General features: G+C 41.2%; 1 protein-coding gene across 3 annotated transcripts in view; it reads left to right on the forward strand.

Annotated features, from left to right (window-relative positions):
* The window catches only part of APOO (apolipoprotein O), a 58,013-nt gene that overhangs the window by 20,276 nt on the left and 18,703 nt on the right, over window positions 1-19,034 (forward strand). For 2 of the 3 annotated variants that reach the window (XM_060137625.1, XM_060137624.1), the window contains 5 exons: window positions 2,133-2,240; window positions 3,329-3,448; window positions 7,161-7,215; window positions 10,264-10,359; window positions 18,766-18,857. In XM_060137625.1, coding sequence (XP_059993608.1) covers window positions 2,133-2,240; window positions 3,329-3,448; window positions 7,161-7,215; window positions 10,264-10,359; window positions 18,766-18,857 — 471 coding nt within the window. The remainder of the gene's footprint in view (window positions 1-2,132; window positions 2,241-3,328; window positions 3,449-7,160; window positions 7,216-10,263; window positions 10,360-18,765; window positions 18,858-19,034) is intronic. The other variant, XM_060137626.1, reaches the window with a different exon arrangement.

Genomic DNA, 19,034 nt, shown 5'->3' on the forward strand with positions numbered 1-19,034 from the left:
TGGGATCTTCCCGGACCAGGGCTTGAACCCATGTGCCCTGCATTAGCAGGTGGATTCTTAACCACTGTGCCACCAGGGAAGCCCAAGGCATACATTTCAACAGACCTTTTTAGATTTTATCTAGCATTATATGTTTTGTGAGTATTACAGAGTAGCGAAGTCTTTCACATTACGGGCACTGCAGATCTCAGGAATATGATTTCTGTGATGCCAAATCATGCCTAAGTAGTTAGAACAAGTCAACCAGTCATTTATTTTTTGCCTCTCTCTGTCCATTCATGCAGGCATTAAACAGTTCTTGAGCATTTCTTATGTGTTAGGCACAGTTATAGACATGAGGAATACAGGGTAAGACACAGCCCCATCCTGAAAGGGCTTCCAGTTTGGGAGGGAGAACTTGATAGACATAAATAAATGGATAAATAAGAAAAGAAAAGCAATAAGTCTCCATGCTCTTAGGCAATTGTGCAGAAAGGCAAAGCAAATATGGAACATTCTAGGCAGAAGAACCAGCATGTGTGAACCCATGAGGCTGGGAAGCAGCATGGGAGAAATATAGGGAGTTCAAGTTTTGTGGGAAAAGGCAGAGTGACAGATGAAGTTAAGAAGGTGGTTGGGGTCAGATCATAAATGGGCCTTGTTTGGCTCACATAAAAGTCCTAGGTAATGAATACCAAAGGATCTCAAGTAAGGATAGAAGATACTCGGGTTTGCAGTTCAGAAAGATCATTCTTTTGCATTGTGGTGGTTTGAGTCATCAGAGGGCCAGGTGAGCATTTAGAATTAAGCTGTTGAAACAATCCAGGAAAGAAACAAGGGCCCAAGGGAAGATTGTACAGGAGAAGATAAAGAGGAGAGAGTGAATTAAGTTTATTTAATAGGCAGAATTAACAGGACTTAATGACCAATAGGATGGTGGGGGGAGGCAGTGGAGATGACCTCAGAGTTTCCGATTGGGTTGTCTAGTTGGATGGCGGCACCATTCCTGAGAGAAGAAGTAGAGGAAGAGGGGGCATTTCTGGGGTAAGGATGCAAGATGGTCAAGTGCTGTGTATTAATTTTTAAAATGTGTCATTTTTAAAACTTTCTAGATTCCACAGCACACATTCACCTATCAGGCCTAGTATAGACTTGGAGGCACAGACAGGATCCTGATGAGTTGGTTTTGGGTGTTCTTGGTGTAGGGAGCTTGTGTCCCATCCAAGTGGAAATGTCCAGAAGTAATAGGATAAATGAGTTGGGAACTCAGGAGAGAGCTCTGGGCTGGAGCTGCATATCTAGGGATCACGCTTCATGTTGAAGCCATGGGCATGAGTGACCTAGTCAGGGAGAGCAAGGCACAGAAAGAGACTGAGTTTGGGAACTGAGGCTGGGAGAGAGGGGTTCTGAGTGGGAATGGAAAGGGAGAGCTGCTCAAAGTTTGATTATTGGAATTATCGAAAGAATCTTCACCCTGTTCAATGAATTACTAGGTGAGATCATTAAAAACTCCTTCCCGGGCTTCCCTGGTAGCACAGTGGTTAAAGAATCCACCTGCTAATGCAGGGGACACGGGTTCAAGCCCCGGTCCGGGAAGATACCACATGCCGCGGAGCAACTAAGCCCGTGTGCCACAACTGCTGAGCCTGCGCTCTAGAGCCCAAGAGCCACAAGTACTGATCCTGTGTGCCACAACTACTGAAGCCTGTGCGCCTAAACCCCATGCTCCACAACAAGAGAAGCCACCGCAATGAGTAGCCCGCGCAGCACAACCAAGAGTAGCCCCCGCTCGCTGCAACTAGAGAAAGCCCGTGCATGGCAACGAAGACCCAATGCAGCCAAAAAAAAAAAAGCTCCTTCCCCTGTTGTTATTGGGGAGGGTAGGGGAGGTGTATCTTTTATTTTCCTTGAAAGGCTAAGTAGAAAACTCAGGAACTACTGTTTTGGAAATGAAGATAAAGGTGACCTGGAATTTTAAGTCCACGAGAACATGTTCTTTTGTTTCTGACTTCCATAAAACTTCGGGAATACATTTCTCATAACGCGCAATAAGCCTCTCAGGGCAGGAGTGGCTGAGGTTGCAAATGTGCCCACGTTATGTACCTTCAGTTTGTAGAATTGAGAGAAGGCTTAAGATTGTTTCTGTGTTTCAGGTAATTCAGAGGTCTGTGGGGCCGGCCAGCCTGAGCCTGCTCACCTTCAAAGTCTATGCATCAGCAAAAAAGGACTCATCTCACAAAGCTGCTGTGAAGGTTAATGAGGTAACATGTGATACATTTTGAATATGTGATTTGGTTACAAATACAAATTGAATATCAGGAAGATAGGACAATTCAGAAGATATTTAAAAGGAGGAAATAGTGCTTCCTTGTGGGAAGCTGCTAGACTATGGCTTTTTCAACTTTAATTAATGGTACTTAGCTAAGGGCATAATTAAGGAATATTTCCTAGATTTTTAGTGGGGAATCTGCTCTGTCCCAGTAGATTGCAAGCACAAGTCACTTCTAAGTGATCTGCCTGCTTCCAGACTGCTTATCAAGCCAGGAAAACATTCACATTTTCCCCTCTCCTAAGAAATTAAAGACCAGGGTTCATCCTGCTTCTTGGCTGGATTAGAGGCTCATAAGTAGATGCTTAATAAATACTAAATAAATAAAACAGGAAATCATCTGTCCATTGTTTACATTCCTTTTTGTCTATACTTCCCACTGATTATTTTAGATATTTGGTTTCTTTTGACTTTGAGTAAAGTGTCATAAAGATCTACCTTCAGTTATGGTCAGGGTTACTTGAATGGTGTTTACCTAAAGCTAAATAGCTTGTTTTTTTGCCCTTTACTCTCTTCTTCTCAGGCCTTGGGACAGTGGCATTTTTGAGGGTGAAGAAGGCAGCCAGTGGTGGCTGTGAAATGTTTCCTCTCTGGTGGGGAACAAACCTGCTATTCTGCTTTGATTAGCACTAGACTGATCACTAGAGCTAAGTCATATGCTATTCAGTTATCCTCAAGCTTTTTTTTCCTATCCCACCTCCGACCCACCATTTATAGTAATAGAATCCTTTTTCCAAACTAAATCTAAGATGAAATAACAAATACTAATATATAAAATGGGTAAAAGGGGACTGCTTTATCTGCTATGAGTAGGGTTGGGGGAGGCTAGGACACCTCATAGCCCTGCTCTCTTGGCCTTGTCCTTATTGATTAAGGTGCAAAGATCGTCTGAAGCAAGGTTCAGGGTGCACATAACCCTTATTCACTGTAGTTTGTGAATTATTACAAATTTAATAATTGATATTTCATTACTGTATACACTTCTTAATTTCTTTTTATTTTGTTTTTCAATCTTTGCAGCTTTCACTCTACTCTGTTCCTGAGGGTCAGTCTAAATATGTGGAAGAGCCAAGGACCCAACTTGAAGAAAGCATCTCCCATCTCCGACATTATTGCGAACCATATACAAGTTGGTGTCAGGTACAGAGAGCTGTTCTGAAAATGGAATGAATGCATTTCTGTTTAGAGTCAGTAGTAAAAAGTCTGTACTGGCTGCATGTTTTCAGAAAAAGGCACAATAAAGGGCCCCAACTTAAGAGTGCCTGACTTAAAAATGTTCGTCAGTGCCATCTCTGGAGGGGAGCAGAGAGCCCTAGCTTCCTGGTGGCAGCTGTCGCCATAGCTGCAGAGAGAGTTTCCCTCCCACTGGGCAGCCTGTGTCACGTTGACTAGAGAGCAGAGGCCCATGGTACCTATCTTTTTTTGGGGGGCAGGCCGTTTGGCTTGTGGGATCTTAGTTCCCCGACCAGGACTTGAACATGGGCCACGGCAGTGAAAGCGCCGAGTCCTAACTACTGGACCACCAGGGAATTCCCCCATGGTGCCTATCTTGTTGGTTGCGGCTATGAAAACATTATTGTCCACCAGGGGAGGATATGGGGCTGGAACTATGTAAACATTTATATCAAAATTAGGAAGTTTCTCTCCCCACAGAGATTCTACAAGTCAGTACCACTTTATTTTATTTTATTTTTTAATTAATTATTTATTTATTATTGGCTGTGTTGGGTCTTTGTTGCTGCATGCTGGCTTTCTCTAGTTGCAGCGAGCCGGGGCTACTCTTCGTTGTGGTGCGCAGGCTTCTCATTGAGGTGGCTTCTCTTGTTGCGGAGCACGGGCTCTAGGCGCATGGGCTTCAGTAGTTGTAGCGCGCAGGCTCAATAGTTGTGGCTCACGGGCTCTAGACCGCAGGCTCAGTAGTTGCGGCATACGGCCTTAGTTGCCCTGCGGCATGTGGGATCCTCCTGGACCAGGGCTCAAACCCGTGTCCCCTGCATTGGCAGGCAGATTCTTAACAAGTGTGCCACCAGGGAAATCCCAGTACCACTTTAAACAGGAATGGGTACAGAGGATTTTGAATGCTATAATAGGAGGGTAGATAACTACAAGAGGGTGGAATTATATACTTGAGTACTTAACTGTTTCCCTTAGTGACCAAAGATCTGCATATACAGATTGACTTTTACTGCTCAGGTTTTAAATCAGGCATTTGTCATTATGTTCATGAAAGCATGTGTGCAATTTTTAACATTGGAAACCAAAATTTACAGTCTACAGAATGTTTTCGTGGGCTTTGATATGTATATTTGCCACACTTGATCTTGATTTTGAAAACTGATGACAAAGTAAAAGAATGTAGATGTGTGTGACGTGGTCTAGATTTACTTTGCTTGAGATGATAAACTCAATTTTCATCCAGAACTTGTTTTAGAATTTTTAATTTCCACTGTCTGTGCCAATGCTGAACTTTTGTTCACCAATTTAGAAATAAAATAGCATAAATTAGGCCATTAGACTAAAGTACCGTAACCATATTATTGAGTTATGAAATACCTAAAGACTTTATACATAATGTGTTGTAACACACTTAAACTTTATTCTCTTGTTCTAGAAGATTTTTTAATTTTAACATCTTTATTGGAGTATACTTGCTTTACAATTGTGTGTTAGTTTCTGCTTTATAACAAAGTGAATCAGCTATACATATACATATATCCCCATATCTCCTCCATCTTGTGTCTCCTTCCCACTCTCCCTATCCCACCCCTCTACGTAGTCACAAAGCACCGAGCTGATCTCCCTGTGCTATGCGGCTGCTTCCCACTAGCTATCTATTTTACATTTGGTAGTATATATATGTCCATTGCCACTCTCTCACTTTGTCCCAGCTTACCCTTCCCTCTCCCTGTGTCCTCAAGCCACTATGGAGAATAGTATGGAGGTTCCTTAAAAAACTGAATATAGGGGCTTCCCTGGTGGCACAGTGGTTGGGAGTCCGCCTGCTGATGCAGGGGACACAGGTTCGTGACCCGGTCTGGGAAGATCCCACATGCCGCGGAGCAGCTGGGCCCGTGAGCCATGGCCACTGGGCCTGCACATCCGGAGCCTGTGCACCACAACGGGAGAGGCCACAACAGTGAGAGGCCCATGTACCGCAAAAAAAAAAACAACAAAAAAAACCACACTGAAAATAGAACTACCATACATCCCAGCAATCCCACTCCTGGCCATATACCCTGAGAAAACCATAATTCAAGAAGAGTCATGTACCACAATGTTCATTGCAGCTCTATTTACAATAGCCAGGACATAGTGTCCATCAACAGATGAATGGATAAAGAAGGTGTGGCACATATATACAATGGAATATTACTCAGCCATAAAAAGAAACGAAATTGAGTTATTTGTAGTGGATGGACCTAGAGTCTGTCATACAGAGTGAAGTAAGTCAGAAAGAGAAAAACAAATACTGTATGCTAATACATATATATGGAATATAAAAAAAAAGGTTCTGAAGAACCTAGGGGCAGGACAGGAATAAAGCCGCAGACGTAGAGAATGGACTAGAAGATTTTTAAACCATCTGCCGGTGGTTAAGATAAAGTCAGCACATTTGCAAATATTTCTGTATCATGTAGGCATGACTACTGTTATTTCTCTCTTGCTCTTTTTTTTTTTTGTGGTTATAAACGTACTTTGTCTCTACCTTTCAACCCAAGGTTGCTTTTTGGTTTTTACATTTTCATCTGTGCATGATGCTTTTAGTGCAACAAAACCCCTCAGAATAGTTATCAACATGTTTATTTGTACTAGTTATATGTAAAAAAAGCTTTTTTGTGTGATTACACTGGTTTTATTTTCCTATAGATTGAAGTCTTCATGAATGAAAATTTTTCTCATTCCTGGCTCCATTTTCAGGCCTACAAGTTCTAGTCCCTTTCTTCAAGAGCTGATTTAATTTTTCTTCATAGTAAACAGATTATGCTAGCAAAAGAAGTGGGCAGTCAGTCTAGACATTGATCTGTAGTTTTTCTCTTTTCATGTGCAGAAAAAAACTAATAATGGATTTTAATGAAGCAGTACTCAGGTTTTTTTAATGTTCTTTATGTCCTCCCCCAAATTCAGCACTTATTATTTAAGGCCATTTAACAGTATTAGGATAACTTGCTCTGACTTGAACTGAATTAAAATAAACAAATCCTTTTCCATGTGACAGCAGGTTCTGATATCTTCTGATACCCACATATCTCTTTTCCCATCTTTACTGTACACTTTTTGAAGTAGTCCCTTGCTTTCTTTAGGATCATCTGATGTTCATGTACAAAGCCTTTTTACTGTTGTGGTTAAGAGAATGTTAAATACTTCATTTGCTCAATTGGGGTAAATGTTTCTCCAAACCTGGATATAGACTCCTTTGTCCCATTAAAGCTGGTCATTCCTGCTTCAAATGGGCAATTTTCAGATATAGGCTCTAAAATCATGGCAAATCAGGAAATAGACTTAATATGAATGATTTAATCTCACAGGGAAAGAATATCCACATTAATTATCAAGGGGATTGATTTTTTTCGTCCTCCTCAATTTCAATAGAAGAACGAAAAGGCTGGGTTGTTGAAACCACTCTGCTTGAAATGTTTGCTTCCTGTCGCAATAATAAGCCATTCTGCTGAGCAATTTGTGGTGAAGGGGAAATTAGAAAAGGAAAAACAACACAAAAAACCCAGGTAGAGAGTATATCCCTTTGTTCAAAAAGTGCTAATAACATGATAATTTATTCAGTAAAGACAAATATATTTATTGCTACTTTCTAATCAGCAAATCCTATTGATTCTTTTTTTTCTCATCTTTTTAGGAAATGTACTCCCAAACTAAGCCCAAGATGCAAAGTGTGGTTCAGTGGGGGTTAGGTAAGTCGATTTTTAATTAGGCATAATCAGTTTGTTTGACATTGGATTCTTTTTTTTGTTTTTTTTTTTGTTTTTTTTGTTTTTTGACATTGGATTCTTTAACTGAGAGGCCATGGATGGGCTCCAGGAGATCTGTGAATTCCTTAAAATTGTATGTAGAATTTTAGAGCTATTTGGATTTTTCTGGAAAGAGAATCTATTTTTTTCATCAGATTTCAGAGAACTAGTGTCCCCAAACACTCAGGTAAGTCTCTTCAAGATCATTAGGATTGTTGGCCTAGCAGATGCAGATACACTGGATTTTCTTTCTTTAAATCTATCTCCAGGTGCAATGTCCTAACTCATCTATAGGTTTTCAGAATCAGGATAGCTCATTGGCACAGCTATTAATACATGTTACAGAAGTTTAGAGGCAGGAAGGAACTGGGCTGGTGTGCCTAGGAAAGGCTTTATTGCATAATTCATAGTGTTCTTACATGTTTTCATTTGTTCTTTATCGCCTTTGATTGTTTTTCACATTCACTTAACACATACACTCATAAACTGGTTTCACAGTCTATGTTCTAACTAATATCAGGAACTGATAAATTAATAGACATTGATCATATTTCATTCCCTTTATTGGACATCTCAGCCAGTCATCCTCTTGTTTTTACAAGTGTTTCCGTGACAATAAAAGAAGCATGAGTACAATTTATTTCTTAGTGAAGATTATCATAGTATTGATGCACTGATACCCCTGAGACTACTATATAAGTAAATTCTTCATTTGAAGACAGACATATTAGTAGCTTACCACTTCTTTAAATTATTCATGTATGTTAATATCTTAATTTTATAAACACTTATTTAGTGCTTATTAGGTGTCAGGAACTAGTCTAAGTGCTTTGAAAGTATTAATTTATGTACAATCCTCATAACAACCTTGGCAGTTAGGTACTTTGCTACCTTCATTTTTTACCTGAGGAAGCTAAAGAACTCCTGATCTTTTATCTATATGTGTGACTGAGGTGTCTCTTCATTGTCGCCTATCATTCCCCATTGATTCACAGCAGTAGGCAGTATTTGCAATATGAGTCTTTTTTTCTTCTCCTGGACTCATAGTTACTGCAAAGACTTAAGAAGAAACGTTCCATTATGAGTTGCATTGTTGTCTGCCAAGGCAACCAGTCCATTTCCCAGGAGTCATAGCCAAGACATGTTGCTAGAAGCTGGGCTTCATATTTAGTGTAGTCTTACAGCATATCTTCTTTCCCATTTCTTTGTGATTTTCCCACTTTGGCTCAGCTCACCAAGGCATCTGGGTGTCCTTCTATCACCTGCTCTGTGTGCCTGTCTAGAATTGAAAATACCATGCTGGTAGGCAAAAATAAAGGGAAGCAGAAAATTGCCTCAAATGACCCAGACAAGAGGATGAAAAGTTAAAACCAGGTTAAAGGCAAAATAAGTAAAAGGCCAGACAGGAATTGGTGCAAAGAACACAAGCCCTATAGTAGTATTTAAAATGATCACCACATTTCCCAAAGAAGCCAAGAAAAGGATAACTGGCACATGCCTAGTATTATCTAGACGAGAGAATTATTGAGTATTCCACTTAATTCAGTTCCATGTACGTCTGTTAAGTCACCATCATGGCAGGCATTGAAGAGAGAGGCTGATTGAGCCAGTGGTCACAGCCACTGAGGTGCATATAATAAAGTGTTCAATACTAGCACAAATACAGAGACAGTCGTAGACCACCATTGAAGGTACAGAGGAAAGAGACTAGTTTAACAGAGATTGGGGAGATGGGAGCAGTCAGGGAAGGAGTTCTGAGATGAGTCTTGAAGGAACAGTTAGCCACACCAAAACATGGGGGTGGGAATTGGGAGGCATTCCACACAGAGGGCACAGCATGACCAAGGCTTGGAGTGGTGACTTAGTGTTGCGTGTGCCGGGAACTGGAAGCAGATCGGGAGTGCTAAAGATGAGGTTGAGAGACCTGCAGGCTTTTCAAGTCGTGACCTAGCTGAAATCCCTTTGTTAATTCATTCAGTATCCATTAACTCCTAGCAGGGCTTCAAATAAGTATCTGTTGAGTGAACATCCACTATTTACCACTGGGGGAAAATGACATAGAAGTCTAAGCAGTCCACCATTAAGGAGCAGATATTCTCTTTGAGGAGACATAAAATACACCCTGAATAATTAAAAACAAGGGCCGTACAATTAGGCACCAAATGACAGTAGAGAAAATAAATATGGTGGGACTTTAGAGGAGAAAGAGAGGTGTGGGCTGATGAGTATAGGAAAGGCTTTTCTGAGGAGGTAAGACTTAAGCTAGCTTTTATTTGGTGGCATTGGCTCAGGGGAGAGGAGAGGCGGCCTCATGCGAATAAGGTCATAATGCATGGTCAGGCGTGGCAAGTAGACTCACATGTTGCATTTATTTGTATTTATCTATCAACAGTGACTATTTCCTGCATATACTTGCACTACAAATTTCCTTCATTATCCAGAGTTATTCTTGAGTTTGAATAATGAATTCAGATGGCAAAAGATACATTTTTTTTCCTGAGTCTAATGTATTTGGTTCCTGAATTTTAGAGAGCAAGCAGCAAAGCTTCAGATAGCGACAGATCTATCCAAAGATTTATCCAAATTTATTCTGTTTCTGTGTTTGGATAGCAAGGGATTCCTGTATTTGTCTTTCTGCCCTTATGAATAATTGATTCAGATCTGTTGCCTTCAGGAATATGAAGGTAATCTAACATTACTTTATTGTCAGAATGTCATCAGGCTAAAAAGTGTTTGAAAATTGGATACTTGCGATGTAACTAGTAAATCATGTTTATCTCTTACATAAAAAGAACTTGTTGAAAAGAAGCATACTAACAGAAAGCAAAGAATACATTATTTGAAAAGCATTTGCTACTACATACGCTACTTATATTTGACTTTTTTGTTTTGTTGTTTATGTTTATGTTTAATTGAAGTATAGTTGATGTACATGTTTTGTTTTTTAATGAGCAATTTATAAAACTGTTTCCTGGTCTGATTCTATTATAGACAGCTATGAATATCTCCAAAATGCACCTCCTGGATTTTTTCCAAGACTTGGTGTTATTGGTTTTTCTGGAGTTGTTGGACTCCTTTTGGCTAGAGGTAGGTACAATTTTGTAGTTTTTTTTTTTAAACAGTTCATAAGGGAGACATAACATATACATTTGATTCTTTCTTTTCACTTACCAGTTTTTGGAATAATGGGTTAGTTCCTGAATATGGCCTTCTTGATGTATAATTGATGTGATTGTTTTCTCCAGTATATTTGATTTTAAACATATATAGAAATTGTAAAAAAATAAAATGAAAGAAATTATATACTTTTGGTTACAAAAAGAAAACTCAAAATGGATTAAAGACCTAAATGTAAGGCCAGACACTATCAAACTCTTAGAGGAAAGCATAGGCAGAACACTCTATGACATAAATCATAGCAAGATCCTTTTTGACCCACATCCTAGAGAAATGGAAATAAAAACAAAAATAAACAACTGGGACCTAATGAAACTTAAAAGCTTTTGCACAGCAAAGGAAACCATAAACAAGACCAAAAGACAACCCTCAGAATGGGAGAAAATATTTGCAAATGAAGCAACTGACAAAGGATTAATCTCCAAAATTTACAAGCAGCTCATGCAACTCAATATCAAAAAAACAACCCAATCCAAAAATGGGCAGAAGACCTAAATAGACATTTCTCCAAAGAAGATATACAGATTGCCAACAAACACATGAAAGAATGCTCAACATCATTAATCATTAGAGAAATGCAAATCAAAACTACAATGAGATATCATCTCACACCAGTCAGAATGGCCATCATCAAAAAATCTAGAAACAATAAATGCTGGAGAGGGTGGGGGGAAAAGGGAACCCTCTTACACTGTTGGTGGGAATGTAAATTGATACAGACACTTTAGAGAACACTATGCAGATTCCTTTAAAATACTAAAAATAGAACTAGAATATGGCCCGGCAATTTCACTACTGGGCATGTACAGTGAGATAGCCACACACACTGGGCAGAATGGCCATCATCAAAAAATCTACAAACAATAAATGCTAGAGAGGGTGTGGAGAAAAGGGAACCCTCTTGCTCTGTTGGTGGGAATGTAAATTGATACAGCCACTATGGAGAACAGTATGGAGTTCCTTAAAAAACTAAAAATAGAACTACCATACGACCCAGCAATCCCACTACTGGGCATATACCCTGAGAAAACCATAATTCAAAAAGAGTCATGTACCAAAATGTTCACTGCAGCTCTATTTACAATAGCCAGGACATGGAAGCAACCTAAGTGTCCATCGACAGATGAATGGATAAAGAAGATGTGGCACATATATACAATGGAATATTAACTCAGCCATAAAAAGAAACGAAATTGAGTTATTTGTAGTGAGGTGGATGGACCTAGAGTCTGTCATACAGAGTGAAGTAAGTCAGAAAGAGAAAAACAAATACTGTATGCTAACACATATATATGGAATCTAAGAAGAAAGAAAAAAGATCGTGAAGAATCTAAGGGCAAGATGGGAATAAAGACACAGACCTACTAGAGAATGGACTTGAGGATATGGGGGGAGGGAAGGGTAAGCTGTGACAAAGTGAGAGAGTGGCATGGACATATATACACTACCAAACGTAAAATAGCTAGCTAGTGGGAAGCAGTCGCATAGCACAGGGCGATCAGCTCGGTGGTTTGTGACCACCTAGAGGGGTGGGATAGGGAGGGTGGGAGGGAGGGAGATGCAAGAGGGAAGAAATATGGGAACATATGTATATGTATAACTGATTCACTTTGTTATAAAGCAGAAACTAACACACCATTGTAAAGCAATTATACCCCAATAAAGATGTTAAAAAAAAAAAGATCAGGGGCTTCCCTGGTAGCACAGTGGTTGAGAGTCTGCCTGCCGATGCAGGGGACGCGGGTTCGTGCCCCGGTCCGGGAAGATCCCACATACCGTGGAGCGGTTGGGCCCGTGAGCCATGGCCGCTGAGCCTGCGTGTCCGGAGCCTGTGCTCCGCAACGGGAGAGGCCACAGCAGTGAGAGGCCCGTGTACCGGGAAAAAAAAAAAAAGATAATTTTCTCTAATAAGAACCTACTGAATATCACAGGGAACTCTATTCAATACTCTGTGATGACCTATATGGGAATAGAGTATAGAAAAGAGTGGATATATGTATATGTATAACTGACTCACTTTGCTGTACAGCAGAAACTAACACAGCGTTGTAAATCAACTATACTCCAATAAAAAAATTAATTAGAATAAAAAAGAAAAAGAAATTAGTTATCCTTTATAGGCACATTTACTTGGTCAAATTCCTGTTGTTCTTTGATACAGAAAGAGTGAACTTTCATTAATGAAGATCTGTCACACCTGGGAAACTGTAAATGTTTCACTATTAAGATTAAGCTATTAGGGCTTCCCTGTTGGTGCAGTGGTTAAAAATCTGCCTGCCAATGCAGGGGATGTGGGTTTGAGCCCTGGCCTGGGAAGATTGCACATGCCACAGAGCGACTGGGCCTGTGCACCACACCTACTGAGCCTGCGCTCTAGAGCCTGCGAGCCACAACTACTGAAGCCCACGTGCCACAACTACTGAAGCCCACATGCCACAACTATTGAAGCCCACGCGCCTAGAGCCCATGCGCCACAATAACAGAAGCTACCTCAATGAGAAGTCCATGCACCACAACGAATAGTGGCCCCACTCTCTGCAGCTAGAGAAAGCCCATGCACAACATTGAAGACCCAATGCAGCCAAAAATAAATAAAATAAATTTATATTAAAATAAAAGATCAGGCTATTATTCCTAGTAACAGTGATTTAATGGAGAGTTTATTAATTTCTTGATGTCTTGTACCTTCAGTCAGTGATGATAAAAACTTGTAAAAATACTTAAAATTAGGGACTTCCCTGGGGTCCAGTGGTTAAGAATCCACCTTCCAGTGCAGAGGACGCAGGTTCCATTCCTGGTCAGGGAACTAGGATCCCACATGCCACAGGGCAACTAAGCCTGCGTGCCGCAACTACTGAGCCCGCACACTCTGGAGCCTTTGCACCACAACTAGAGAGGCTGTGCATCACAACTACTGAGCCCCTGCGCTCTAGAGCCCACGTGCCATAACTAGAGAGAAGCCCGTGCGCTGCAACAAAGAGCCTGCATGCCACAAGGATCCCGCGTGCTGCAACTAAGACCTAATGCAGCGAAATAAATAAATATTTTTAAAAAATATACTTAAAATTAGGGGCTTCCCTGGTGGTGCAGTGGTTGAGAGTCCGCCTGCCGATGCAGGGGACATGGGTTTGTGCCTGGTCCGGGAAGATGCCACATGCCGCGGAGTGGCTGGGCCCGTGAGCCATGGCCGCTGAGCCTGCGCGTCCGGAGCCTGTGCTCCGCAGCGGGAGAGGCCACAACAGTGGGAGGCCTGCGTACCGCAAAAAAATATATATATACTTAGAATTAAAAGCTAACAAATATCAACTTAAAGATATTACTACACCTTACTGCTGGATTACAAAACATTTATAGGAAATACAGGATGATAAAATACTTCATTATAATGAGATGAATTTATGAGCTACTTGAAGTTTCATTGATTGTAAAATTCAGACTTCACAAAAATTCCTAAATTATAAAGATTATGAACCCTGTAATCGGTCCCCATAAAAGATAACTGTAGAGACTAGTTTGATAACCATTTCTCAATATTAAAAACCTTCCTATACATGCTGGGGCTTCCCTGGTGGCGCAGTCGTTGAGAGTCCGCCTGCCGATGCAGGGGACATGGGTTCGTGCCCCGGTCCGGGAAGATCCCACATGCCGCGGAGCGGCTGGGCCCGTGAGCCATGGCCGCTGGGCCTGCGCATCCGGAGCCGTGCTCCGCAACGGGAGAGGCCACAGCAGTGAGAGGCCTGCGTACCACAAAAGAACAAACAAACAAACAAAAAAACCCTTCCTATACACGCCTTAACCGCACTTTTAGAATCTGGAAGAATGCTGCCCTGGTGCCACTCCCCCAGTGTGTGGAATGAACCCCTGTTGTAGTTTTTGTGTCCTCCTCCCGTCTTGTGCAGAATATATAAGAATTAAATGCAGTTTGTTGTTACTAATCAGCTTGGGCAATAGTTGAACCAGCTTTTTGTCCCAAACTTCTTTCCCCTCCTTCTGTAAAGCTGTCTAGGAAAGCATTCCTATGTTATTTAGATAGTGTTTAGAATTTATGAAGATCCCAAGGCCAGGGTGTTGGAATTTGACTGGGTGTTAGGGAGCCAGGAACGTGGAATCAAGTGAGATTAGCTTCCTCCTTCCCTCTCCATGGGTAGAGCACGTGGAGCAGTTTTACAGCCCTAAAGAGAGCTCCCTGTGCCATGTGTGCTCTTTAAACTGTGTTTATCTCCTGCACATCCACTGTGGTAACTGTCCTGCGGACGACTGGGGACTGTGCTCTCCTGGGCAGAACAGCAGCAGAAGGACACCACTACTGCGGGTCCTTTGCCTTTGCTTTTGTTTTCTTGCTTGTTCCTCTCTCTTCTTCCTTTTCATGAGAGGGCTCGGTTGTATTAAAATAATTTAAAACCTTAATTCTTTTTCAGAAAAGTACACATGCACACATACTCATGCGCACGTACCAAACAACAGAACTTTTCCTGTGGGTGCTGGGGTACAAGGGCCTGAGGTAAACAGCATTGGGGTGGGGGGTCCCTAAGCAAGATGAGTGGAGAGTGGGAGGGTAGGTATGTTCATGGGTGGTCAGAATGATTTTCAGGCCCCTCCTGGGCCCCTATGCTGGCAGCAGTACGATGGGCTCAGAAGGTCCCTCCTGGTGGAGTTTCTTTTCTTCTTTTTTTTCAGTCTAACATTTTATTTATTTTAATTTTATTTTTTAATAAAAATTATATGTATTTAAGGTGTACAACATGATGTTTTGATACACGTATACATAGTGAAATTATTACTAGAGTCGAGCTAATTAATATATCTTCTCATATAGTTACCTTTTTTGTGATGAGAGCACTTGAAATCTCCTCTCTTAGTAAATGTCCAGGGTTCAGTATTACTAACTGTAGTCATCATGCCGTACATTCGATCTCTAGGCTTATTCATCCTACGTAGCTGCACCTTTGTACCCTTTGACCAACACCTCCCCATTTCTCCCACCTCCCCACTCCTGATAACCACCCTTCTACTCTCTGCTTCTATGTATTTGACTTTTTTAGATTCTACATATCAGTGAGATCTTGCACTGTTTTTTCTTTCTCTGTCTGGCTTATTTCACTTAGCATAATGTCCTCCAGGTTCATCCATATTTTTGCACATGGTACAATGTCCTTCCTTTTAAAGGCTGAATAATATTCCATGGTAAATATATACCACAATTTCTTTATCCATTCTTCCACTGAAAGACACTTAGTTTGGTTTCATGTCTTGGCTATTGTGAATAATGCTGCAATGAACATGGGATACTTCAAGATACTGATTTCATTTCCTTTGGGTATATACCCAGAAGAGGGATTGCTGGATCATATGGATAGGTTTCTTGAGCATTCAGCAGATAATGGTGGTGAGGGTGGCCAGGACTGTGGTGAGGACAAGAGGTACTTCTCTGGAAGAGAGATGAGTGGATGATCATTCAGAGGAAGTGGGCCCAACCAGGACACCCAAGGGTGGCAGGTGGTCGTTGCCCACCATTGTTGCCTTCTGGTGGCTCCCTGCAGCACTGGCAGCCAGTGGTTCCCCTCTGGCAATGCTGACGGTTACAGTTTAGACCACTGGCTTCTTGGGAGGTGTGGGTGTGGAGATATGCAGGGAGACAGGGGATTGCACTTTCTTCCAGAAGTTCTGGGGCCCCCAGCTCATTGTGTGAACCACTAGGAGCTAGAAGCTCAAGAGCTGCTGCCTATCAGCTTTCCCTAGAGGAGTGAAAAGTGGCTGGTTGGAGGGTTTGCTGTCCTCCACCTGGTCCTCACCTTCATGAGCTGCCCAGGTGCTTAAAGCTTCAAGTGTACAGGTGGGCTTCCAGCGGTGTAAAAGGCTTTTCTCTTCTGGAGTAATTATAGCCTTTCAGTCAAGGCAATAGGACAGGGAGAGAAACATAATATTAAGAGTCTAGATTGATAGTATTTGTATTCTCTTCTGTAACCCCAGTTCCATTTTGGGGGATTTGTCTGTTTAAAGTTTAAGACCGATAAACAGCACTTACATTCTTCTTTGTAAATGTGAGTAACATACATTGCACTAGCATCTATATGCGTCCCATCTCAAAAACTCCGTGCCTCTGAGTGGAGACTGTTTCTTGTGTCAAGTCCATTTCTAGTGTATTCTCCAGTTTTACCCTCTACCAGTTTTCTTAATCTCATTCTCATTTCTCCCAGCTCTCCATCCTTCTGTCTGTGCATTTCCCCTTTCCCAGGGCTCTACGTATTCTCACGGTCTAGACTGAGACTCAGTCAACACAGCTGTTGTCTTGGGCCATGGCTCCACGCTCTCTTGGGTTTGACCCCCTTTGCCTGGGGTCCGTGTTGTCTTCTCCTAGATTTGCTGCCATGTTGTTGAACTACATGCTTAAGTCACTTTCAAAAAAGCCTATGTTGGAGGTAAACTTTCCAAGTTTTTGCAAGTCTGAAAGGACTCATACCTAGTGATCGTTTGGTTGGTTGTAGAATTTGTTCTCCATCAAAACTTTTCTGGCTGCATCTTCTAGCACCCAGCGTTGCAGGTGTGAGAGTCAGCAACCAGTCTGCGTGATTGTTCCTTATGAAGTGATTCATTTTTTTTCTTTTTTTCTGGAAGCTTTGAGGATCTTCTCTTAGTCTTCAATGTTCTAAACTTCCATGGTGCTGTGACTACATATAGATGTTTTCATTCTTTGGTTGGGCATTTTGGTGGCTTGCAGCCCTCAGCTGTAGTAGGCAAATATATATCTTGTATTTATTTGAAAATTTCCTCTCATTCTTTTTCTTTCCTGAACTCGAATTCATTTGTGATTGAGCTATTTAAACTGACCCCATGTGTCTCTTGTATTTTCTTGACTATTTTATTCTTTTTGCATTAGTTTACTTTGGTCATTTCCAAGAGCTCTTTTCACAGAACTCATTTTTCTTTTAATGCAGTAGCTTCTTGAATTTATTGATGATACTTAATAACAGGTTTAGTTTTGTTTTTAAGTTCTCTTTCCTTTAGGGTCATTTTTCCTTCTTGCTTGTCTTGATCTTCTCTTGTATGTTGCAGGCTTTCCTCAGCTTTCCTCAGTTGTACAGTCATGTTTAAGAACAAGGCAAAAAACAAAACAAGAAAGAACAAGGCAATTGAAACTCTAATAAGAACATTTTGTGTGTAGATGGGGCTTGCTGGCAAGCAGGTTCTCCCTCAGGGTGAGCCAAAAGGGGACTGCCCTTAGGTGGGGGGGTGACAGTGAAGGCTGGACTCTTCAGCACTAACACGCACATGCACTCACACCAGCTGTCTCGGTTCTCAGCAGCAAATCCATGGCATTTCTTTAGCGATACCCTGCCCCCCTTTTAAGATTTTGTCTGGCGAGATGGCATGGCCACAGGCAGTTTTGCACAGGCATGGCATGGAGGAAGGAGAGGCTCACCTGGTCCACGCACAGGACTTGTATTTCTCCCCCTATTTTGATCCGTTTGCCCTCTCCACCCTGCATGGTACCTGACATCTCTGGGCTGCCAGGGACATTCTGCTCCGTCCTCTGCTGTGGCCCCTCCTCAGGATTTAAAGGCTGTCTGTCCTTTTGCTCCCATCCACTCTCCGTTTTCTGAACCTTTGCTGACCCTTCTTAATAGCCAATAGCCCCTCCATACATTTTCTCTTCGTTGTGGGTTTATTATCTGTGTTTTATTCTTTTACTGTTATTTTTATGGGGTATTGGAAAGGAGAGGAGAGGAATGCTTGCATTCAGTATTTAAATAGGAAGCCAGTTTACTATGAAAGAATGTAAACCTTAGAAACCAAAATAATGTGTGGTTTTCTTTTTAAAACAATCTTTTTTTCTGTTTGCTTAGAAATGGTAGTTCTCTTGAAAACATTGTATTGATGAAAAAAGCCAGGTGCAAAAGACTACATATTATATAATTCCATTTATACGAAATGTCCAGAGTAGGCAAATCCATAGAGTTAGAAAGTAGATTAGTGGTTTCCTAGGGCTGGAGGTCATGGAGGAATTGGGGAGTGACTGCTCACAGATGTGGGGATTCTTTTTGGGTGATGACTTCTAAAATTGATTGTGGTGATGGCCTTGTACCTCTGTGAATACACTAAAAGCCATTGAATGGTACAATTTAAGTGGGTGAGTTGTGTGAATTGTATCTTCCTAAAGCTATGAAAATGTGGTGGTCCTTTTCGGTTCATATATTAGGCACATTCTTTGTCAGTCTAAGACCAAAGAAGTCTTACTCAATGTTAGATATATGACACAAACTGTAATGGTAAAGATAATGAATACTCTGATGGTGTCCATAACCTTTTTTTTAATAGGTTCAAAAATAAAGAAGCTGGTGTATCCACCTGTTTTCATGGGATTAGCTGCCTCTCTTTATTATCCACAACAAGCCATTGTATTTGTCCAGGTAAGTTAGATTCAGTAAGCTTGCATGTCCTTTGTTCTTGCTTATGTATGTATGGGTTTACTGCTTAATTTAATTTTATTTTGCAGCCTTTCTAACACCAGACTAAAATTTGTTTGCACATATAAATGAACTACAACAAATTTAAATGTTTTTCTGCACTATGTACCTCAGTTCTGG

The sequence above is a fragment of the Lagenorhynchus albirostris genome, chromosome X (genome assembly GCF_949774975.1).
Source record: "Lagenorhynchus albirostris chromosome X, mLagAlb1.1, whole genome shotgun sequence".
NCBI classification, from domain to species: Eukaryota; Metazoa; Chordata; class Mammalia; order Artiodactyla; family Delphinidae; genus Lagenorhynchus; species Lagenorhynchus albirostris.